Source organism: Drosophila mojavensis, unplaced genomic scaffold (genome assembly GCF_018153725.1).
Source record: "Drosophila mojavensis isolate 15081-1352.22 unplaced genomic scaffold, ASM1815372v1 contig_49, whole genome shotgun sequence".
Lineage (NCBI taxonomy): Eukaryota > Metazoa > Arthropoda > Insecta > Diptera > Drosophilidae > Drosophila > Drosophila mojavensis.
The window spans coordinates 3,872,555-3,897,047 of NW_025318872.1; the positions used below are offsets into that span (position 1 = coordinate 3,872,555).

At 38.3% G+C, this 24,493-nt stretch overlaps 4 protein-coding genes and 2 long non-coding RNA genes across 7 annotated transcripts; 4 read left to right on the forward strand and 2 right to left on the reverse strand.

Moving 5' to 3' along the window:
• Positions 1-6,332: 6,332 nt before the first annotated feature.
• Positions 6,333-7,473, forward strand: LOC122757344. Of its 2 annotated transcripts, none has more exons than XR_006357348.1 (2): positions 6,333-6,802; positions 7,088-7,473. It is a non-coding gene; the product is annotated as an uncharacterized LOC122757344 (long non-coding RNA). The 2 variants fall into 2 exon arrangements; XR_006357349.1 differs by having other exon boundaries at positions 6,344-6,798.
• A 357-nt stretch (positions 7,474-7,830) lies between these two features.
• On the forward strand, positions 7,831-15,792 carry LOC6578056 (pickpocket protein 11). The gene is made up of 4 exons (XM_044009250.1): positions 7,831-9,214; positions 14,701-14,835; positions 14,906-15,012; positions 15,626-15,792. The coding sequence occupies exons 1-4, from the start codon at positions 7,893-7,895 to the stop codon at positions 15,790-15,792; spliced, it is 1,731 nt and encodes a 576-aa protein (XP_043865185.1). The 5' UTR covers positions 7,831-7,892.
• On the forward strand, positions 10,110-11,460 carry LOC116803983. Its single transcript, XR_004364023.2, has 3 exons — positions 10,110-10,351; positions 10,427-11,357; positions 11,422-11,460. It is a non-coding gene; the product is annotated as an uncharacterized LOC116803983 (long non-coding RNA).
• LOC6578057 (pickpocket protein 11) lies at positions 15,786-19,406 on the forward strand. The gene is made up of 6 exons (XM_002003943.4): positions 15,786-16,324; positions 16,390-16,692; positions 18,209-18,672; positions 18,742-18,919; positions 18,973-19,073; positions 19,131-19,406. Exons 1-6 carry the CDS (start codon positions 15,870-15,872, stop codon positions 19,247-19,249), a joined length of 1,620 nt encoding a protein of 539 aa, XP_002003979.2. The 5' UTR covers positions 15,786-15,869; the 3' UTR covers positions 19,250-19,406.
• Positions 19,286-20,766, reverse strand: LOC6578058 (zinc carboxypeptidase A 1). Its single transcript, XM_002003944.4, has one exon. It carries the CDS (start codon positions 20,743-20,745, stop codon positions 19,465-19,467), a length of 1,281 nt encoding a protein of 426 aa, XP_002003980.1. The 5' UTR covers positions 20,746-20,766; the 3' UTR covers positions 19,286-19,464.
• A 2,281-nt stretch (positions 20,767-23,047) lies between these two features.
• On the reverse strand, positions 23,048-24,386 carry LOC6578059 (zinc carboxypeptidase A 1). The gene has a single exon (XM_002003945.4). It carries the CDS (start codon positions 24,364-24,366, stop codon positions 23,086-23,088), a length of 1,281 nt encoding a protein of 426 aa, XP_002003981.1. The 5' UTR covers positions 24,367-24,386; the 3' UTR covers positions 23,048-23,085.
• Between the last annotated feature and the right edge of the window lie 107 nt (positions 24,387-24,493).

Here is a 24,493-nt window from a genome sequence, read left to right on the forward strand (position 1 = left end):
TCCAGATAATATAATGCGAAATACGTCGTTGCTGGGGGCAGCTAAAAAAAAGAAAATGCAAATCTCGACTGAATCGGCTTTCTGGGGCTCATCATTATCGTCATTAACGAAAAAAAAAAGATTTAAAAAAGTCAAATTAACAAAACGCACTGCCAAAAATAGCGATCGATCGGAGACGTTCAAGATGCCTGGTTTTTACCGTACTCTATGACGTAATATATGTATATAGTTACGTATTCATCATACTCCAACAAATTAGAGTATTTGGTATGCATACATAATTTCTCTTATAATCTCTCTTAAGCCACTCTGTAGCTTAATCTTACGACTCTCAAAGCTCGCAAGCGAAGTTACGGCAGAATCACGCCACTTAAAGCATTTACAAGAAAGGTAACTGCATGATCAGGCCACCTAGAGCTTTGTAACGGCAATGTCATCCGATGCTGGAGCTTTATAGCTGCCAACGCCGACGCATTGCATAGTAAGCTTAGAATTAGAATTCAATTGTAAATCTGCATCACGAGAATAAACTTGTTCAACTCCAATGCTATTAAAATAAAGTTATCTTTCTATTTAACTAACCGCATTGTTTAAAAATGTAATTGGCGCAGCCGGTAGGATACGCGCGGTAAACATAAACTCTATAAAGTCATTTTATTTGATTGGTCAAATACTAGTACCATCACCCAATTGTGCGGAATCAATAAAAGACAGTGAAAAAGTGCGTCAGTTAAGTTATAATCAACTGCCACAAACATTTCAAACAAAAATTATTGAGTGGAAACCACCGTATCCGCATAAGAACCTAATTTAAATCGTGAGTGAAAATTTGACCACGTAACAAAAAAAAATAAATAAATTATGTCGCTGACTGAAAACCATAACCAACTACCTCCAACTGGGAGTAGCACAAATATGCTTACTGAAGGCCAACTCAATCAATTGTTAATGCAATTAAAACAAATTCCAACATTCGAGGGTCAAGAAGATACTCTGGGGCCGTTTATTCGTCGACTGGATTATCTACTTGCTCTCTATCCAACACATGATCTCAGGCAGCAAAGCATAATCTTTGGAGCGACAGAAGTGTTGCTGGGTATCCAAGCACAAAGGGCAGTAGGACTTCAAGGTGTCAGCAACTGGAAATCCCTAAGGGCAGCTTTAATCAATGAGTACAAACCGCACATATCTTTTGAGGAGCTGCTTCGCCGTCTCTATAATACTAATTTCCAGGGTAGCTTGCGTAAGTTTGTAGAAGAGCTCGAAATCAAAGCCAGCATAATTGTAAACAAATTATCATTAGAAAATGACGAAGTAAACAACTTTTATTATACACAAGCTATGAACGAAACAGTAAAAAATGTAATAAATAAAAAATTGCCTGATCGTATGTTCATGATTTTAGCACGTCATGATATATCTAGTATTTCTAAGTTAAAATGTGTTGCCCAACAAGAAGGCATGTATGAAGATAATGTAAACTTAATTCTCGTACAAAATAGTAGGAAATCAAATTCAAATATCAATCCTGATAGGCCTTCTAATAAAGAAATAAATAATAATAAAATGACTTCATACAATAACAGTCCATCCCAGCAAAAAACTAACGAAATTGTCAGCAATCAATATCTCATACCGCACCATGTCCGACAGAACACATTTAATCAGGGACGACCTTCTTTACCACCCTCTTTACCATCGCCAAATCCACAAATATTTAAAGAATTTCAACAGAAACTCGTACAAGCTCAACAAAGTGATGCCCATAGAAAGTCAAGTCAAGGTTATTCGATACCAAATTTAACTCAACCTCAAAAGCGCCAACGTGAAAGTACAAGTGGCCATCAAAAGATGGAAATTGATGATTACCATCATATAGAAATGCCGAATGATCAATACTATAATCAAAGTTGCGAATATCAAAATAATAGTGACGAACCTTATTGCGAAACCGACCATCAGAATCTTAATCATCCATACCAACAACCAGATGAAGATAATGCCGAAAATTTTCGTTTATCAGCCTCCCAACACACCAATATATTGCCTTAAAATTTAATAATAAACTCTGTCGTTGTCTAATTGATACAGGTAGTTCAATTAATATTATGAGACAAAATTTCTTTAACCTACCCATAACATCAAAGCCTACAGTAGTTCGTGCATTGCAAGGAGTGGTGAATTTGAACAAAATAATTACTGTTCAACCTAATGAACTTTTCCCAGTAGAACAACATTTTTACATATTTCCATTTTCACACTATTATGACATATTATTAGGACGCAATTTTCTAAAGGCAACTAATTCAATTATCGATTATTCCAGAGATCAAATTATAATAAACAATAAAACATTTTTCTCACAAACTTTATTTTCCTGACAACAATAAAGATTTCACAACTACTCCAGAGCTTACTTACGCAATTGAGAATCCAATAGACGAGCAACCTCAATACCGACTCGATCACCTCAATAAAGAAGAACGGGCAAATTTGCTGAAGCTTTTAAAACAGTTTATTGACATTCAGTATCGCGAAGGCCAAATATTAAGCTTTACTAATCAAACCAAACATAGAATTGAAACCATTCACAATAATCCCGTTTACAAAAAACCCTACAGTTATCCGTTCGCCGCCGAGCAAGAAATAGACGCTCAAGTTGAGGAAATGCTTCAGCAAGGGATTATCAGGGAAAGTAATTCATCATATTGCAGCCCCTTATGGGTTGTTTTGAAAGAGGTAATAAATAAATGTTGTTTAGTATATCTCGATGATGTCATTGTATTCTCGACATCATTAACTGAACACTTGGACTCGTTGAGAAAGGTGTTTAGCAAATTAAGAGAAGCCAACCTAAAGTTGCAGCTTGATAAGTGCGAATTCCTTAAAAGGGAAACAAAGTTTTTAGGTCATATTATAGGCCCATATGGCATCAAGCCCAATGAAGATAAAATAAAATCAATTAAATATTTTCCTCTTCCCAAGAGTCCAAAAGAAATAAAATCATTTCTTGGATTATGCGGCTACTATAGGAAATTTATCCCAAATTTCGCACAAATTGCCAAACCTATTACCAATTGTCTTAAAAAAGGAAATAAAATTGATTTAAGAAACGAAGCTTATCTCCAGGCCTTTGAAAAATTAAAAATTCTAATTTCAAGTGACCCAATACTTGTTTGCCCTGATTTCAAAAAATTGTTTCAAATCACAACTGACGCTAGTAGTGTAGCAATAGGTGCTGTTTTGTCACAAGAAGGTAAAGCTATTTGTTTCGCTAGTCGAACACTAAACGATCACGAACAAAACTATAGCACCATTGAGAGGGAATTATTGGCCATTGTTTGGGCAACAAAATACTTTCGGCCCTATTTATTTGGTAGGACTTTCGAGGTATTAAGTGATCATAAGCCATTGGTTTGGCTTCACTCAATACAAGATCCCAACATGAAACTCCAAAGGTGGAAAATTCGCCTATCAGAATACGATTTTACAATAAAATACATCCAAGGAAAAACCAATTATGTAGCCGATGCGCTTTCACGTATTCAATCACAACACGAAGAAGTAATGTTAGGAAGTACTTGTGCAACTGTACATAGTGCGGAAGAGGATAGTTCATTCTTAATCCCTTTAACGGAAAAGCCCCTAAATCACTACTCTCGACAAGTAATCATGGTTAAAACAGATAATATTTCAGTTAAAGTAGAACAATATTTCAAAAAACAAAAAATTATAATAAATTATAAAGAGATAACTTTCGAATCTGCAAAGCAGTTATTAATAGACCACCTTTTTGCTAAATCCAGTGCACTCTATATTGAAAGCGATCCCGACTTTCTCATCATCCAAAAAGCTTACAAGGAGATAGTCCATGACCAAAAAACTTCCATTGTAAGAGCATTATTATATTTGAAAGATATAGAAAGTTACGCTGAATTTAAAGAATTAATATTAAAACAGCATATTAAGCTTATCCACCGTGGCATAGAAAAAATGTTATGACTTTTCAAAGAAAGTTATTATTTCCCAGATTCTGGTAAATTGATACAAAACATTATTAATCAATGCGACGTTTGCCAATTGTCGAAAACAGAACACAGAAATACAAACGCCCCATTTGAATTAACACCAGAAGTATTCAACCCTCGCGAAATATTTATGATAGACTTTTATATTTCAGAGAATAAAACTTATCTAACATGTATCGACATTTATTCAAAATTTGTCATGTTAGTACAAGTGAAAAGCCGTGACTGGCTGGAAGCCAAACGTGCACTATTACAAGTATTTACTCAAATGGGCAAGCCGATAACACTCAAAGCAGACAGAGACTCAGCCTTCACAAGTAACGCAATTAAACAATGGTTGACTTCGGAGGAGGTTAAATTAGAATTAGCATCAACAAAGACAGGGGTTGCGGACATTGAACGCTTTCACAAAACCTTAAACGAGCGTATTAGAATAATAAATACTGATACTTACGTTGAAGAAAAGCAGATGAAAATCGAAACTATCCTATTCATTTATAATCATAAAATTAAACACAATAGCACAGGTAGAACACCAGCCCATTTGTTTATTTTTGCAGGTACCCCTGCATACAGTAATCAAATCTTAAAAACACAAAAAATTAATAAAGTCAACGAAAATAGAAAATCTTTTGAAGTCAATACAAAATATAAAAAAGCACCAATATTGAAAGGCAAACTTCAAAACCCATTCAAGAAAACTGCCAAAATTAAGGCTGTTGACGAGAAACACTTTAGCGAATTAAACAGAGGAAGGGAGTTTATTCATCATAAAAATCAATTTATGAGTAAGAAGGTTATTAATGACTCTAACTATCACACCAGGCCTCCTGAACTTGTTTTTATGACTCATACTGATGACAATTGATTCCACATATCCCTACTCCACATATCAATAAAAAAAATAAATAAATAAAAAAAAAAAAATAAATAAATAGATAAAATAAACCCACCAACATTTTTGAGCTATTACTATCATTAAAACATTTTGAACAATTTATTTAACCTAACATCACCTTTTCAGAATTGATATTTGAACATCTAAAATAATCCGAAATATTAATACCTAATATTAGAAAAATAGCAAAGAATACAAAAAAAACCAAATAACGAAAAAAAAAACGAATTGTTAGTCACACTATATAAGTATGTTAATCAATATTGAAAAAAAAAATCATAAATTTAATACTAAAAAAGATGAATTGTTAGAATTAAGTCCACTTAATTGTTAACTAATTCAAGATACAAAAAGGTTGTAGAATGGTAATACTTCAAGTGTACCGCCTGAGGACAGGCTACATTCTCGGGTTGGAGGAGTTACGTATTCATCATACTCCAACAAATTAGAGTATTTGGTATGCATACATAATTTCTCTTATAATCTCTCTTAAGCCACTCTGTAGCTTAATCTTACGACTCTCAAAGCTCGCAAGCGAAGTTACGGCAGAATCACGCCACTTAAAGCATTTACAAGAAAGGTAACTGCATGATCAGGCCACCTAGAGGTTTGTAATACAGAGCTTTATATACATATATGCCATATGGATACAGCTTACAGTTTACAGTTAAGTCTGACTTATATATTAAAAATAAACGCCATCAATTTTTATTTTAAGGCTTCAAGTTCAGTTGCACTCGCAGTTTTTTTCCACCAGCTCCAACAGCACGCTGAGATCAGCTGTCGCACAATTCTCTTATCTCTCCCCGACATCGGCCACATTATTTTGTAATAAATATAATATATAAATATACAATACATATATATGTATGTGTTGCTGTGGCACGTGGCTGCCAAATGAATGAATCGAAATGTTCATAGAATATTATAATATCATTAGGCGCCGGCTCGTGCACCTATATTTGGACTAGAAAGGAAAAAAAAAACAAAGACAACCACAACAAAAGACAATATGTATACGACAAAACATATTAATAATAAAATCCAATTAATTAAAGCCATGCGAACGTCGATTCGGCGAAAATTTATGGCATTCAATTTTTCATAGAAACCCCAAATATTTGCCCCGGTCGAAAGCAAACTCTTTTCTCGTATCTAAATATTGTGAGCCCAAATAATTGCACGCGATTCGGGGGTAATTGGATTTTACGTTACGCTTAAAAGTATTCAATGCTTTTTTTAAGTCTTTAAATTACTATACACGTTCTTGACAGTGAAAAGGGTATGTTACTTTTGTACATGACCGGCTTCAGGCTGGAGTTGCAGTTTGACAAGAATAACGGGAGTAAATAACTTTTGTCATAAAAATAGTCCAACTATCAACTATTCTCATTTATCAATTGTAACTGTCAAAATGTTGTATACTAGTAAAAGTAATTCTCTGAAGCTAAATTTTGTATTCTAGTAAAAGTAATTTTTAGAAGTTAAATTAAATAGGAATCCCTGCTCATATAGATATGGATTAGTGATACATGTATACAGACATACATATTACACTATGTGAATATCGTATGACCAACCGTTAGTGAATCACCTTGCCATAGCCATAAGAGCCATAGACCAAACCATATCCATTTCTATCGCCCAATTTGCGCGTGACTTTGATGTATCTGTATTTGGGGAGTATATATGCATATACCTAGCTGTATACTGTATACTTGTATATATCTATCAGGGCTACAGGGCAACAGAACCGTGTGTCTTGTGCTGAATATTTAATAGGATGTCAACTTATTTCTTATCAAGAGAGAAAGAGAAATAGAGAAAAGAGAGCCATGCTTACTATGTGGATGTCTTGTTGACTGTGTGTGGGTGGGTGAGTGGGTAACTGGGTGGGTATGTACTCTACGCAAACAGCAATCACAACAAAAGAAACAACAAACTCATTAGCTAAGCAATGCATAACAACAATAACAATAATAATAACAATATCTGCTGTGTTCAACTGTTCTTTAGGAATAGGAAGCAATATTTAGCTGTAAACAATTTCCTATTATTATTTATTTATCATGCTTATCGCTTGGCTACTCTCAGTAGCTACCCCCATATAAACAAATGCTTAATTGTCTTTTTTTTCTATTGTTTACAATCATTCTCACAGGTGTGAAGGTGAGAAGATATATAATGAGGCTGATAGAGCTAATCAAGCAGCAGCAAAGCCTGATAGCGCTATGCTCAACAGCTGAAGGGCGTGTCGAGCTCAATTGACCAACGAGTGGGCGTAACGCTAATGATTTGGGGCATACACGACTGACCATATATAAAGCAAATGAATTTCGGCTACTCGAAAATAGATGGTTGGCGCAAGTGAAACGAAACTCCAGAAAGGTTATATTCTAAACCAATATATAAGATATATAGAATTTGTAACATGTTTAAAAAGTGAAATTATTTGTTTGAGAAAGTGAATTGAATATTTTATAAATATTATTTTGGGCAAATTTTGTTAATCTCGTAAGTTCTGTTCAAATAAAAATGTTGAATATATTTATATTTGTAGAGAGCAAACAAATCTAAAGTCTGTATATAAAACTATAATTTCCCATATTTACAAATTATAAAGATCTTTTTAAATACACATCTGTAGTCGTAATATAATAGGTTTTGTAATAAACTTAATTTTGTTTTCCACCTTTTGATATCCTTAAATTTGCAATATTGATGTTAACAATTCAGCAATATACATATTATTTTGTGGCCTCCTAATTGGCCTCCTTCTGACTTTTTAGTGACAGCGTATCATCTCGTCCACAATATATTCGATATAAAGTATATACAGTATAGTATATGTTTTTAAATGTATCTAACAATATAATAATAATATACCTATTTATATAGGTCAAATTTTTATATAATCTTTAACAGGTTAAAGATATAATCCTTTGTTCAAAATAAAACTCAACAAAATGCCAACTACCCCAGCTAAAGATGCTCCCCAGCCCATCTATCTAATCAACTTTGAGGCCTATCTGCGACCCAAGCGACCGCATAAGATAATGCCGTTGCAGTGCTTCGATAGGCCGGAAAGACCTCAAACCCGATGTGAGCAGTTCCATAAGATACTGCAGAGACTTAAGTTCCTGCGATATTTGCGCACGCAACGTGCGAGATTTTCCAAGCGTCTGGAGCAGATGCCATTGCCCAGATTTCTAAACTTCCTGCGTGCTCGCCATGACGACGGCCTCTGCAAATCGAAGACGGGCTTCGAGATCTACTGCGAGATGTCGAGCATCCATGGATTCCATGTATTCGTCGGGGCTTGCACCTGGCAGCGTGTGCTCTGGTGGCTGCTCATCTGCACGGCCATACTTCTCTCCCTCCTCGTACTGATCATGTCCTATAGCCTCTCTGCGGAGACGCCCACCATAAGGTATATCGAGAGCATGTTGCAGCCCATTTCGGAGCAGTCGATGAACTACCCGGCGTTGAGTATATGTAGTATGAATCGCATATCGAAAAGTCAGCTCAGGATGAAGGAGTGGGCGTTGCCGGCACAGTCTTTGCCCTGGTTAACTAAGCACAATTGGAGTCTGAATGAGCATGAATGGATATCTGGCAACATTAGCTGGTCTCAGCTGCTGGAGAACCTGGCTCCACGCACTTGTGAGTCTCAGGTCTTGGGTTGCCTGTGGCAGGGCCTAGTTCAAAGCTGCGATCGGCTGCTCACCCCCAGCTGGAGCTACACTGAGGGTCGATGTTGCACCTTCAACGGAACACCCATCTACACAGCTGGCAATCCGGCCAAGGGCTTAACCATACGCCTTGCCAGCCAGCTAGAGGATTATGCCAGCTCACGACATTCCGCAGCTGGTTTCCAGTTGCTGCTGCACGAGGCCCACTCTGGAATTCATGCAGCCACAGAACGTGCGCTCCTTCCACGAGGCACAGAGGCTCACGTCATGTTGAGGTCTTACAGTACCCATGCCACGCCCTATATTGACGGCTTAAAGCCAGCCAAAAGAGGCTGCTATTTGAGCCAGGAGCGCCGGCTATTCTACTATCCAAAATACAGCCAAGCGAATTGCCTAGCAGAGTGTGAGAGCGAGCGGATCCTTCAAGCTTGCAGCTGTGTGCATCCCCACATGCCGAGGCTTTCGCAATGGCCTCTTTGTGAACTGGAACAGCTGAAATGCCTGAGCGAAGTGGGTAAGTTGTTCCACTCATGGAACAGAACAGAACAGAACGGGGAAGATATGGAAAGAAAAGGAAAGAACCAAAGGGGAACGAGATGAGACGAAAAGTGAAGGGAGCAGAAAATAAAAGATGAAAACAATATGTAACAGGAGGCAGAAGAAGAAGAGAAGAGACAAAGCCTGAAGAGTATAGAAGAGCAGAAAACAGATAGAAAATTGAAGAACATGTTCATTGCTTAGTTATTCTGTAATGAATACAACACTAGTTCATAAGCTGTTGAGCTATATATCTGCTCATGAAATACACTAGTCCTATTGAACTATTGATTTGTATTTGATTGTATAAATACAATATATATTTATTATATTTTTTATACCCTGAACCCATTGAAAATGGGAAATCAGGCTATAATGGTTTTGTGAAAAGTATGTAACAGGCAGAAGGAATCATCGCAGACCCCATAAAGTATATATATTCTTGATCAGAACGACGAGCTGAGTCGATATAGCCCAGTCCCTCTGTCCGTCCGTCCGTCCGTCCGTATGAGCAAAAGAATCTCAGAAAATATAAGAGCTAGAGAGCTGAAATTTGGCATGCATACTCGTGTATTTTTTCGATAACTCGTTCGATAAATTTTTTATCGAGAATAATCGAAAAATCGACTTGGCCTTTTCAGCCTAATTTAAACACTTTCAGACCTGGAGACTTCAAATTTACATTGTATATAAAGTTAATTGATACAACGATTTTGTAATTTACAGATTTTAGATACTACGCTCCCTTCGCCCTCAATTTGTAAAATACGTATTTCAAGTACTAGAGACTTGTGCTTTGGAATGTACACACATATTGACATATGATTACGTTTTGAAAGTTTCATTTAGATTGTATGTCTACAAAAGAAATTATTCAACAAATATATTGTCATAATATTGCCCACACTGCACTATGGGCAAAAATACCGATAGTGCGGCATAAACCTAATTTTTTTTTATCTCGAATCCGCAATTTTTTTTTTTATCTCATTAAGGATATTCCAATAGACATAAAAACAATTTTTATAAAATTTTGGGGACTTCCCCTAATGTTTTAAGCTTCGTCAAAGTCAGCTGATTCAGGGTTGCATGGTGAATGGCAAAAAGTGCGCCAAATTATTCTCAGCTGTCGACGTAAAAAAACTATTGCAATTAAAATTTACAAACCAATTTAACTATGGAAAATCTTCTTAAAGGTATGCTTAACAGAATGTATTAAAAGATTTTGTGCTACTTGTGATTTATTGTGTAATCGTCCAATGTGTTGCTAGTTGTATTTTCAGCCGTAACCTTAAAAATATTTGTGTGTTTCGTGGAAGATAACTTATAATGTTAGAGTTTGTTGTTCAATGTTTAAGTAGCAAGGTATTCAGTAAACATTCCTTAATCAAATGATATAAAGGGTTTTTGCTCCTTTTTGCTCCATTTGGCGAAATATCGTATGTTGCAGATACATACGAGATTAGCAATTCAATGTTGCTAGAAGTTTGGAGCAGCAACAATAGGCAAGAAAGCGCTGTCAGAAACTACATTTTGGAAAATTTAAACAGCGAATATATATCTGAAGTGCAACTTGACATTATTAAAGAGAAAGTCCATAATTTGACGTCGTATATGAAATATAATTTGAAAAAATGTAATCGAAATATGAATCGATTTAAACAAAAACATTCTCTTTGGCTAGCTTCTAGTGCTAAGTTTAAAATACACCGTCATGACAACAATAATAATATGGGAGGTCGGAAGAGCTTAAACTATAATGAAGCGGGATCCCGATTAAGGAGGAAATTAGCTTCTGAGCTTGCCGAAGAGAGCAAAAACGCAACACCCCTTTTGGTACATGCTGCTTTGATTTCATCAAAAAAAATCAAAAGAAACCGAAAAAACTTATCTGTTACAAAAAGCTATGAGCAATGAGAATGTGTGGGAAGCAGAAAATAAGCAATCATCCATTGCAGTAGTACCTATAACTGCTGAGGCGGCATTAGCATTTTTAATGGAAAATGGGTTGTCCAAACAACAATATATCAACATATGCTCCCTTCTCGAAGAACCCGATGTTTATGCTTCACAATCATTAGATAACAAAGATGATCAATCTGAGAATGAAGAAGAGGAAGAAGAACAGAATGTAATCTCTTCTGAACTGGACGGCATCGAATTGGAAGAAGAAAATGAAGACTATTAGAAACTAATTAACAGGTATTATGTGACAATTAGAAAATGAATCCTACGAATAATATCATATCCTATGTTTTGCTTTCAGATTTGCGAATCGCGAATATATATGTAGTAAATTATTTATTTACTTATTTTTGAATTTATTTATAGTGTTTATTAACTTAAAATATATAATATTTATGAAATTGCTTGCAATCGTTTCGATATTCATCGGTAAATTTATCACATGTATGGGGACAAGGGGAGGGCGTGGCTCAAACTTAAAAAAAAAACAAGTAAGAACGTTGCAGTCGGGCGATACCGATTGCAGAAGACTCATTCACAGCCCAAACGCTGTCAACCAGAGTATATAGTGCAATTTTCAAGTCTAGTGCGCAACAAAAAACAGGGCATGATCCCATTAAAATTGGAAAATCATCGATAGCTATTGCTATTGTATATAATTTATAAAATTTAGACTTTTAATAATATATATGTATTTATATCCATATATTGGATACCGGCTTCAAGCTAGCAGCAGATCAGCGCGATTTTACTATACATGTGCACACACTCATCGTCTATTCTATGCGTACAGACAGAAGCGCGCCTTTTCTCACATTCTTAGAATTTCGATTGATTTCTGGACTTTCTAGCCGTTACTGTAGTTTTGTCTGATGACGCTCTCTTATTAAGCTATTCTATTTTAGCAACTGATCGCTCGAGCAAAGCAGTGGCGCGGGTGCTAAGGGCGACGCAAGACCTCTACTATGTTATTATTATTATTTTTTTTTTTCATACATATTTCGTTTTTTATAAAATAGATATTTTATTGGAAAGGTGCGAGCTTGACTGAATGGCACTTAATACTTTTCATTTTCTTAGTCGAATAATTTTATAAGTTTAAATTTGTTTCTTCTTAAATAGCCCTCAAATACATATACGCAAATATATACATATGTATATATGTAAGTCTGCACGCATAGCATCAAGCATTCCAGCCTTATACACGCGCTCATTTGTATGTGTGTATGTATGCACACATAAATGCGTACTCTAGCATATTCTAAGAATCTCGTTGCGATTGATTTGTCTGCATTGTTTTTGAATTTCCAGCCACCACTCTGGCTTTTCTTTGCTATGTGGCGTCATAACAATAATGTGATTTCGTTTTAACTACTGTTCATCGAAACAACGCGGTGGTGCTGTAGGCTGAAGCGCCGATGGCCATTATTTTAGCTATTTTGACAAACATGTTGTTTGGGTTGGGTGCGAGTTCAAATCCCGCGGAAAACACTTTTTTGTAAATTGCAAATTTTTGTTATTTTAGCTTCTTTTAAATTTTTTTAAATTCATAAAAATGTTTCTTTTTGTATTATGAATATCTATTAAGCTTATTTATATGTACAAATGCATAAATAGATGGCTGACGTATACAAATGTCGCAATACGGGCACTGTAAATGCCGATTGCCACGCCCCTAGTGGCCGTCGACTCCTCAATTTTAGCCAGTTCTTAGAACGAGCAACCGGTTACCTAAATGCAAAATTTGAATTCTTACGCTCAAAAAATGTGAAAATTACAGGGTATTTTTCGATATGCCACGCCCCTAAAGAGGCTTAAAAATTATTTTTGGGGCATCGATAGAGGAGGCTACCAGTAACTTAACTATCCAAATTTGAAGCTTCTAGCTCTTAAACTGTAGGAGATATAAACTTTTGCGGTTTGCCACGCCCCCTATGGGCGGACATATATCTACCATAGCTCGTTGGACTTGGGGGATCAACCCGCGTATATATACCAAATTTCAGATCTCTAGCATCAATAGTGCCTAAAATATAACAGAATTCGAAAAATCACTATATCTTCAGGTCCGATTTGCCACGCCCCTAGTGGGCGTAGATATATAATTTTTTCACCCATCTTCATAGAATTAAAACATCAGCTTACGTGCAAAATTTCAGCATTCTAGGTTTTTAACTTTAGGAGATACAGTTTTGTCCGATTTGCCACGCCCCTAATGGGCGGAGATATATCCGCCATAGCTTGTGATCTTGGGTGGTCGGCGCGGACCTATATACCAAATTTCAGCTTTCTAGCTCTTCAACAAACATGATTTCTGGTATATCGGAAAATGCATTTTCCGATTTGCCACGCCCCTAGTGGGCGGATCGGGAAAATTTTAACACTTTATAAATCGGAGATATACACGAGTATGTGTTCCAAATTTCAAGTCTCTAGCTTCAATAGCGCCGAAATAGATTGCGCTCATACGGACAGACGGACAGACGGACAGACGGACGGACAGCAATATACTCATTTCACTTTCGTGAATGAGTCTAAAAAACCGAAATTTTGTATTAATATTAGCAACATATGTGCAAAATTTCAAGGCTCTATCTTTAAAGTTGCAGTTAATGCCTCACTATCGGTATTTTTGCCCATAGTGCACTGCAGCGCAGCCCAAGCGCAGTCGCTGCTAACTGAGCAGTCATTAAGTGAGCAGTTTCATTAACTAAGCAGTTTCATTAAGATTGTATGTCTACAAAAGAAATTACTCAACAAATATATTGTCATAATATTGCCCACATTGCAGTGCAGCCCAAGAGCAGCCGCTTTTTACTGCACAGTTAACAGAGCGCGTGCTTATAAGTGCATGTGTATGTATGTGTACATAGAAAAAGTGCAGAATGATTAGAGTATCAGCTTGGAGGGTTCAAGGTATCTCCTAGTCGAGCAGTCTCGACTGGAGCCTTCTTACTTGTTTTATACTCATTTACGAAAGTGAATTAGTATATTGGTTTTGTGCAATGTCCGTCTTGCTGTCCGTCCGTCTGTCCGTATGAACGCAATTTATTTCGGCGCTATTGTATATCTCCGATTTATAAAGTGTTACAATTTTTCCGATCCGCCCACTACGGGCGTGGCAAATCGGAAAATGCATTTTTCGATATGCCAGAAATCATGTTTGTTGAAAAGCTAGAAAGCTGAAATTTGGTATGTAGGTCCGCGTCGACCACCCAAGATAATGAGCTATGGCGGATATATCTCCGCGCATTGGGGGCGTGGCAAATCGGATAAAACTGTATCTCTAAGAGTTTTACAGGTGCAACTGATGATAATTTTTTTAATTGCTTCAAAATATTTTTATATTTTCATAAATGAGTTTTCTATTTAATTTATATTTTTAAATACATCGAAATTGAAATTTTAGCCATAGTAAATGGGCATTTTTATTAGTTGGGTTCAGGGTATCTAGTCGAGCACTCTCGACTAGAGTTTTCTTACTTGTTTTTTTTTTTTTTTTTTTTAATTGATTAATATAGAATTTGCATATACCCGCCAAATTTTGCTTTAATTTAATTATATTGTCTCTAGCTTACAGCTGGGATCAGTCGCAAAGCTTCTGCAATTGCCTGCCATCCTGCCAATTCAAGCGCTATGAAATGCAAATCGATATGGCAGCCCTGAATGAGAGCTACCCGATGTTTCAAGCTAATCATTATAATATTTCCTTCTAGTAAGTTTGATATTTGTAGTGAGGAGCTAAACTGATATCTTTGTACACATCTATAATTATTTTATGGCAGCAAGAACTTTAATGGTTCGGACGAGGTTCTACTACATGTATACTTTGATTCATTTAACGAGGAGCGACTACGTTTAGATGTCTATGAGAATTTTCTTACTTTTATAGGTAAGTACAATTGAGCAACTATATAGAAAACTCTGGAACATTAAGACCGAAACATTTATGGGGTATTTATATACAAAGTCAGATCTTAATGGCTTATTAAATAAAGTAAAAAGTTGAGATCCCTTATTCATTTCACAGTTCTTTAAGCTCCGTACATTTTAATTTATCAATATCTAACGACCAATTCGTATCGCTTTATCGTATCTTTTATATAGTTAATGATATTATATACACCTATCTATAGGCATTGAATCCAAATAAAATTGATTTATATTTAAGGAAGAGTATTGAAAACAATTTACTTCATACTCTTTAATTATGATAACTGAAGTCGACTCGCAATATAAAAATCATTTTGAAGGTGCCTGAAGAGAGAGGTTTCAGATATACAGATATATTTATGGAGAATTCCTAGTATCATCTTCCCAAACTGCAATAAGGACTTATTATAAGTAAAATAAAACATTCATATAAAAGATAATTTGGAAAAGCTTTGTAAAACTCAGCTCGAAAGAAATATCCTAAAGCTTGTTTGATGTAGCGAAGTTTAACTGTGGCTAACGACCATTAAGACCTATATTTAATAAACAACCTATCAATTGCTTTGTGACAGGTACCTTTGGCGGCATCACCGGCCTATTTATGGGCTGCAGTTTCGTATCTGTGTTCGAGCTGATATTCTTTGTGTGTGTGCGACCCACATGTAACTGGCTAACTCGGCAGCAAATACGCTACAGGCGACGTCGTCAGCAACGAGCTAATGGCACGAAGGCTAATTAGCACAAGCCAATTAGCCAGCTTTCCCAATACATAGAGTCCATTCAGTCAGTTGCCCGAAGCACCTCCTGCTGGTCAATATGGCCTTCAAGAAGCGACGCATCTTCGATATGCGATTGGTTCAGTCGCAACAGCTGCAGAGGAAACCGAGCGAGCACCATAAAAGCAACAGCAAAAACAGCATAGAGAAAACGTCCAAGCAATGGAGAATCTATCACTTTCGAGAGATACGAATATGGTTTATGGACAGTCTGCGTAATTTTTGCCAGACCACCTCACTGCACGGCTTCAGCTATATTACACGGCCGGACATCAGCCGAAACGAGCGTTGCTTTTGGCTCGGCGTCGTCATAGCAGCTATCATTAGTGCCATATCCCTTGTGCTCACCTCCTGGTACTCGAATCGTGAGACACCCACGGTGACTGTCATTGAGAGCTCGCACTTTCCCACCTGGAATATACCCTTTCCAGCAGTAACCATATGCAACTTCAACAGGGTGTCCAAAACGAAAGCGTTAATGCTGATGGAGCACATGTGAGTGGCACAGAAGAATCTTTAGCCAAAGAATCCAATATATTTATTATTCCGAAATTCTTCAGGCGGTTGCCACCGAATGTAACCAAAGGGGAGCTACAGGAGCTCTTTAATCTAACTTTATTTCCCACCGGCCGCACAGTTAACAATAGTTCATTGGAAATCTACGATAGAATACTGAGATTGAATAATATTACGCTTACGGAACTGATGAATCGCCTGTCTCCCGATTGCCTAGACATGATTTCCCGCTGCATTTGGAAGGGCATCAAGACGCGCTGCGAGAGTCTGTTTCAGCGCATCGTCACCATACAGGGCATCTGCTGCAGCTTCAACTTTTTCGCAACCATGACCAACAACTTCCCAGTGTAAGTGATTCTAGCAGAAGTACATAGATGGGGGCTATCTGTTTCAAAGACCTTACAAGTTATCTATGTTGTCTCAGCACAAATCAACCGGATTTAATGGCTAGCAATAATACTATATTTTTAAATAGTATTAATGTGGAATCGAATAAGAGCAGCCGTAACTGATCAATAAATTGGAAATCTTTTCAGTAGATTTAATTTGCGATATTAGCGTAATAAAAATTTGTATTATATTTAAATTGGAAAGACAGTCTTCATCTTTTCAGATTCTTTAAGACATCAAAATATTCGCAAAGTGAGAATATAACGAACAAATTATTGAATAGATCCATTCCATAGCTGTAGTTTTCCAACTTAGGATTCAGAGTTCGACTCTTGTTATACCGATTGAAAATGGGAAATCAGGGTATAATAGTTTTGTTAAAAGTATGTAACAGGCAGAAGGAGGCGTGGCAGACCCCATAAAGTATATATATTCTTGATCAGAGCGACAAGCTGAGTCGATTTGTCCGTCTGTCCCTATGTTTAAGAGCGTCGATCTCAGAAGATATAAAAGAGACTTCACTTTTTCCTAGGTCCGTGTGTACCACGCGCATATAAAGTTTTGCTTTAAAAATCGATAACTTGCCCCCGCTATTGTGTTATCGATTAAAAACATTATCGAAAACCAGTAATAAATTTATATCTGGTACATCTTTAAAGCTAGAATAAATATAGATTCATATGTACTTTATAGAATTTCGATTTTTGTTAAAATTTACTCCCCTCCCCTATATTCACCCGCTCTCCATCAACTTTGTAAAAGACGTATTTCAAACACATGCATGCATATACATGTTACAATCATAATGTGAAAGTTTCAGGAAGATAGTCCACCCATAAGAAAACTTATTAAACAATTAATTTCCCATACAAAGCCACCACTTTAGCCAATGCGTGTGTATGTGCGAATAATTATTGAAATGTCGGTTGCTCGAAGGGTTCAGGGGATCTCGTTGTGGGGTAGTCTCGACTAGAGCTTTGAATATAATATATTAAAATTTATCTAAATATGAGGATATATCTATAATTGATAGAAATAAAATTTAATTTTGGTTTCCCATTGTAGTAGACAATCTCCTGTCCAATCTAAACTACATTATGTCATATTATAATCATTATAATTAGTATCTCAATATCTGACCCAACAATCGCACCCAGCTACGGTATTCAAATAGCTATAATAATGAGTTAACAGTCAAAAATATAAAGGAACGCTAGATCGTCAAAGATGTAGGCATACTGATTATATTCAACGGAAAACACTTTTGTTTTAGTATTGACGATGTAGATTTGTTGACATCACTTTTTAAATAGGATATCTCTCATATAGCCACCATGAGTCTATACGGCGTATTGTGCCCATCTCTGTAAAAAGGTATGGGGTTGCCAGATTGGTCCATCGAATATGGACAGCTTTGTAGTAGTTAAATTAGTTTCTTTACCTGTAACTTCATCAATTTGATCTTTCTATTAGTAAAATCGCCTACCAAGTGCCCAAGCGCCCTTATCGCGTAACTGGCTGTGGCTATACGACGGGTCTATCTGTCCTGCTTGATCCGATGGTAGCCGATTATTACGGCACCTTCTTTAGTGGATTTGGATTTCGTCTGCTCATTCATGATGCCTATAATTTTCCGGATGAGAATTCCGAAACCAAGGTGGTTACATCGACTCGCGAGAGCTTCGTGCGCATCAACCCAGCGTCAACGTATGCCACGAAGGACATTCGTCAGATGGACCTGCGCTGGAGGAACTGCCTCTTTGGCAGTGAGCGCAAGTTGGATGGCCTTAAACGCTATTCTTTCATCAACTGCATGTTCGAATGCAGGATGAAGATGACTTTTAAGCGCTGCGGCTGCCTGCCAGCCTATCTGATCAACAATGGGACTATCAAGATCTGCGGCGTGCTTGACATGAATTGCATGCTCCAAACCAAGCGTGAGTAGGAGAAGATTGAGCCGAATCGAAGGCTGTCGTGCTGAATGCGTTTCTTAATTTTGAAATTAGGTTTCTTCTCACGCGCCCTGGCCAATCTAGACACTCCCTACTCCATAGTACGCAATACGGAAAATTTTCCCTGCGATTGTTTGCCGGACTGCGAGTCGAATCAATATGGCTCCGAGAGCACTATGGGCCGGCTGGACGCCAGCTACTCCCGCAACAAAATGGCCAACAGGCAAGACTTTCCCTGAAATATTAACCGAGTGGTAAAGCTGATCTACTGCATTCGAATTGCAGCTCGAATCACACAGATAGCATATTGGTGCACGTCTTTTATAGCGACCTGATGTCCACCAGATATCGTATGGAGATCTTTCAGAACTGGCTTTCATCATTGGGTAAGCTCGTGTCCATTGATACCTCCCATAGCTGTTTAATATACTTTCTTATTTCAGCGTCATTTGGCGGTCTTCTTGGCCTAATTCTAGGCTTCAGCATTGTCTCGGCTTTTGAGTTTGTTTACTTTCTCACGTTTCGACCCATATTTAACTACATCAATCGAGAAAGAGATTAGGTCTAGTATGATAATCAAAGTAATCATACAAAAAACTTAAAATTCAGCAATCTTTATTAATAGCTAAAAACTGTTGCATGTATGAACCCTCTACACAATACAATCATTTTATTGAAAATAAGAAATCTCATTTATGCAAACTATTTGAATAATCTGGTAAAATCCATCGCAATATACCAAAAAGGATCCAATGCATACCGCTATGTTTTCTTCCTTTAGTCAAAGTATTTCAGCTTCTTGACCTCCCCAACCATGGCGGTAATCGAGTCCAGAACTTCCTCACTAGCAGGGATGATCTGTTCAGCGGGCAATTTGAAACCGGTGAGGATCGAATTGGATGTAGGACGCAGCTCATAGCAGAAAGTCATGCGCACACCCTGAGTTCCATAGGCCCAGTCGATGCTAGCTCCAGCTGCCGGATAGATGGCATCGTAGATGTTGCCACCAGTGTACTTCGTATTGTAGCGCTGGGAGACAGCAGCGATGGAAGCATTAAACACCTGCTGGAAGTCCTTTACATTATCAGGCAGATCGCTTGTGTGTCCATAGGGGTAAAGCAGGTACTGCGAATAGGAATGGAACGAAACATAAAGCTGGATCTTGTCCTTTATCGAGGCAATGTAGTTCGACAGCGATAGGGTTTCAATCTCAGAGAATGCGCTAGGTCCAGCGTAGGTATCGGAGCATGGATCGGAGCTTGCACCAACTTCATTCCAGTGGAAGTCCCAGTTGCGGTTGGGATCAGCGCCGAAGCAGCTGCCGTAGGGAGTGCGGGTCTTGCGCCACATACGATTTGTGGTGTGGGTGTACACGTAACCATCGGGATTGGCATGGGGGAAGACGTACCAATTGTAATTGTCGGCCAAGTCCTTGACGGAATCCAAGTTTGAGGTTAAGAGCTGATTGATGATGAAGGTGGCAGCAGCGGGAGCGATCCATTCGCGAGCATGAATGCCAGCCTCCAACAATATGCCTGGCTTCTCGCTGAGGCTCTTGGATATTTTGACGCCTAGAATTGAACGTCCCTGATAGGTTTTTCCACCCTCAATCAATGTGACAACGTGTGGGTACATCTTTGCCAGGCTAACCATCCAGCTGTATGTATCATCCAGTTCATAGTACTGCGCCCAATTATAGTCGGAGCTGGCGCGACCCTTGGGTGCCACCTTCTCGTCAATCTCATCCAACGACTTTTGGAAATCCTTGGACTGCAGCTCATATTTAATCTCAGCTTTGCCCAGAATCTCCAATACATCAGGCACTTTGTGTGGGGCAACAACCATCTGAACATCGGCTCCAACGAGGTGAACACCATCCAAGAACAAAATGGAATCCGATGATCCTTCAAGCTGCTTCAGCACAGCCAGCTGCTCGGCATTCTCGGCATTGGCTTTGTATAGACGGTAGTTGTCAAAGCGGACACGTTCTGCCCCATTGAACCCAACAGTGGCCAAAAGGACAAACAGAGCGAAAAGAAGCGACTTGTTCAGCGACATGGTTGTCGTGGTTATTAGCCATTTAAGGTCGCGTGGTTGGTTTTTATTGTCGCTAGAGCTTATAGCGCAACAGGTTGATAAGCGCTGATAAGTCAATTAACTAAACCATATTTATAGCCTTTGCGATTAAGACGTCAATTCCTAGGCGCATAAATAAGAGCGTAATCTGTGTCCAAGCCCTTATCAATACTTTTATTACTGCAGTGTAAATCACTGCACTTTTTGAAACCTCTTTTGGTGGATTTCTTTCAAGTCAGGAGCCTTTTCTTTGAACTAATTATCAAGTACTCGGCACTATTCAGTGACTTGCAGTCTATAAATTGATGGGCTGATACAGAAGGCCAACGTAGCGTATTCAGGTACTCGCGAACGTATTCATTAATGTACGTTTAAATGCTGACTGAAAACTATTAAGACTTCTGTTGACACCTTATCTTTTACACATAAAACTTAAACTTCAAGCACTATTCAGCCCACCCAAGCTCGTGTGGAGCAAGCGATTGGGCAACACTGTATTCTATTTTATTTACGATTTAAAATTCTTTTTATACCCTGAACCCATTGAAAATGGGAAATCAGGGTATAATGGTTTTGTTGAAATGTATGTAACAGGCAGAAGGAGGCGTGGCAGACCCCACAAAGTATATATATTCTTGATCAGGGCGACGAGCTGAGTCGATTTGGCCCTGTCCGTCTGTCTGTCTGTCCGTCTGTCCGTCTGTCCGTCTGTCCGTATGTTTGAACGCGTCGATTTCCGAAGATATAAGAGCTAGAGACTTCAAATTTTTTTTTAAATGTCCGTAATTACAGCGCGCATATCAAGTTTATCATTAAAAATCGATAACTCATCCCGATCGTTTTTTATCGATAAAAACCCTTATCGAAAACCAGTTATAAAATTATATCTTCTACACCTTTATTGCTAGAGTCTCCAAATTTTTAATGTATGCTTATATGCAATTTATACAATTTCGGTTTTTGTTAAAATTTACCCCCCACCGTTAAATTCACCCCCTCACCCTCACTTTTGTAAAAAGCGTATTTCAAATACTAGAGACTTGTGCTTTGGCAATTACATGCATATCTATGTTATAATCATAATCTGAAAGTTTCATGAAGATCGTACGTCCACAAAAAAAGTTATTAAGCAATTAAGTTCTCATAGTAAGCGCTCACTACCGCCCATGCGTGTTTATGCTTGTGTGTGTATATGTATGTAACTGTTTGTGTATGTGTGTGTGTATGTGTGTCTGTGTATGTGTTTGTGTGTGTATGCGGGTGTGTGTGTGTATGTGTGTCTGTATGCGTGTGTGTGTATGTATGCCTGTGTGTGTACAGTGGCTCCAACGCCAAATCGGACAAGACTATTTATTTATTTCAATAAGTATTTTCTTTAGCAGTAAGTTAACTTTTTACCGTTTTCACATTTTTTCTCAAATCTATTATGTATTAGCCCCCTAAAACAAAAAAAAAATTTTTTAATTTCAAATGACAACATTTTTTTTATTTTAAAAAACTAACAACAAGTCCGATTTTGAGCTTCAACGCCAAATCGGACAAAAGAAAACTGCAAGAAAAAGATCCGTTATTGTTTATGCGTGGTTGCTTGTGTGTGTATGTGTTTGTGTATGTGTGTGTGTATGTGTGTGTGTGTATGCGTTTGTGTATTTATGCGTGTGTGTGTGTATGTGTGTCTGTATGCGTGTGTATGCCTGTGTGTGCGTACGTGCGTGTGTGTGCGTGTTTCTTGTGTAAACTGAAAGACGCGAAAAATTATTGAAATATCTATTGCTCCAAGGGTTCAGGGGATCTCGTAGTCGAGCAGTCTCGACTAGAGCTTTCTTACTTGTTATATATATATTCGTATGAAAGGAATAAGTATTTCTACTATATAAAATGTGAAATACATGGCCATTCACCATGAGCTGTTGCTGTCATTCATTAACAGTTTTAAAAGAATTTGTTGACTAACAGATCCTAAATCAATCTTATCAACCGAAGCGGCTCGGTTATTAAATATCCGTTTCATGAGTATTTCCCATGAGTATTAGGGATGCTATTAAATTTTATTCGCATTTCCTCGAAATTTTCAGGTTTAGAGTTATCTATGCTAACTGAAAATGCAACAAATGAGGACCAATAACTCTTTTTTACCAATTGAAACAATCAATTGACAACGTTCTAAGACCAGCAATTCTGGTTGGGACCCTTAAATAGATATCGATGAGCTCACTGAGATTTTCTCAGTCCCAATAAATTCTCCTGCCAATCGAATGTGACCAGAAAGAATCTAATGTACAAATAGGCTTTTAAAATTTGAGTCCTTTATTGTAGAAATTATTACTTGAAATAGCCCAATTTCTGCACCTCACCAACCATGACAGTAATCGAGTCCAAGAGCTCCTCGCTGGCGGGAATGATCTGGGAAGCAGGCAACTTAAATCCAGGGACATTAGAGTTGGAAGAGGGACGCAGCTCATAGCAGAATGCCATGCGCACATCCTGGGTGCCATAAGCCCAATCAACACTGGCACCAGCCGCCGGATAGATGGCATCATAGATGTTGCCACCAGTGTACTTTGTATTATAGCGCTGGGAGACAGCAGATATGGCTGCGTTGAACACCTGTTGGAAGTCCTTAACGTTATCGGGCAACGATTTTGTATGGCCATAAGGATACAGCAGATACTGCGAGTAGGCATGGAGCGAGACATAGAGCTGAATCTTATCTTTGATCGAGGCAATATAGTTCGACAAGGACAAAGTCTCGATCTCAGAGAACGCTTTGGGTCCAGCGTATGTATCGGAACAGGCGCTGCTGCTGGCGCCCACTTCATTCCAGTGGAAGCCCCAGTTGCGGTTAGGATCAGCGCCGAAGCAGCTGCCATAAGGTGTACGGGTCTTGCGCCATAGGCGATCCTTGGTGTGTGTATAGACATACCCATCAGGATTGGCATGGGGGAAGACGTACCAATTGTAGTTGTCGGCCAATTGCTTAATAGAATCCACGCTTGACGTGAGCAGCTGGTTGACGATAAAGGTAGCAGCCGCTGGGGCGATCCACTCTCGAGCATGAATACCAGCCTCGATGAAGATTCCGGGCTTCTCGCTGCCGCTCTTGGAAATCTTCAGGCCCAGAATTGAACGACCCTGATAGGTTTTGCCACCCTCGATCAGTGTGACAATGTTTGGGTTTTGCCTGGCCAAGGACTGCATCCAGGCATACGTATCCTCCAGTTCGTAGTACTGGCCCCAATTGTATTCCGAGCTGGCGCGACCCTTGGGTGCCACCTTCTCGTCAATCTCATCCAACGACTTTTGGAAATCCTTGGACTGCAGCTCATATTTAATCTCAGCTTTGCCCAGAATCTCCAATACATCAGGCACTTTGTGTGGGGCAACAACCATCTGGACATTGGCCCCAACGAGGTGAACACCATCCAAGAATATGATGGAGTCCGAGGATCCCTCCAGTTCCTTCAGCACAGCCAGTTGCTCTTCATTCTCAGAAGTGGCTTTATACAGACGATAATTGTCATAGTGAACGCGTTCCGCCTGACTCAACCCAAAGGTGGCCAAAAGCCCCAACGCGGCAAAAAGAAGCGACTTGTTCAGCGACATTCTTGTCGTTGTTATGAATTGCAAACAGGCGTGTGCTGAGCTTTTATAGGGTTTTGCTTTGTACTCTTATTCGATGGAAACTTTGCTGATAAGTCCAGTCGTTCAAATTTTATTTACAGTCCTTGTT

Excerpts from the sequence above, each read along its gene's own strand:
- LOC6578058 (XM_002003944.4), bottom strand. The coding sequence starts at position 20,745 with ATGTCGCTGAACAAGTCGCTTCTTTTCGCTCTGTTTGTCCTTTTGGCC.
- LOC6578059 (XM_002003945.4), bottom strand. The coding sequence starts at position 24,366 with ATGTCGCTGAACAAGTCGCTTCTTTTTGCCGCGTTGGGGCTTTTGGCC.
- LOC6578056 (XM_044009250.1), top strand. The coding sequence starts at position 7,893 with ATGCCAACTACCCCAGCTAAAGATGCTCCCCAGCCCATCTATCTAATC. Across the intron at positions 9,215-14,700 it reads AAGAACCAAAGGGGAACGAG|CTGGGATCAGTCGCAAAGCT; the intron begins ATGAGACGAAAA and ends TCTAGCTTACAG. Across the intron at positions 14,836-14,905 it reads CATTATAATATTTCCTTCTA|CAAGAACTTTAATGGTTCGG; the intron begins GTAAGTTTGATA and ends ATTTTATGGCAG.
- LOC6578057 (XM_002003943.4), top strand. The coding sequence starts at position 15,870 with ATGGCCTTCAAGAAGCGACGCATCTTCGATATGCGATTGGTTCAGTCG. Across the intron at positions 16,325-16,389 it reads TTAATGCTGATGGAGCACAT|GCGGTTGCCACCGAATGTAA; the intron begins GTGAGTGGCACA and ends GAAATTCTTCAG. Across the intron at positions 16,693-18,208 it reads ATGACCAACAACTTCCCAGT|TAAAATCGCCTACCAAGTGC; the intron begins GTAAGTGATTCT and ends TCTTTCTATTAG.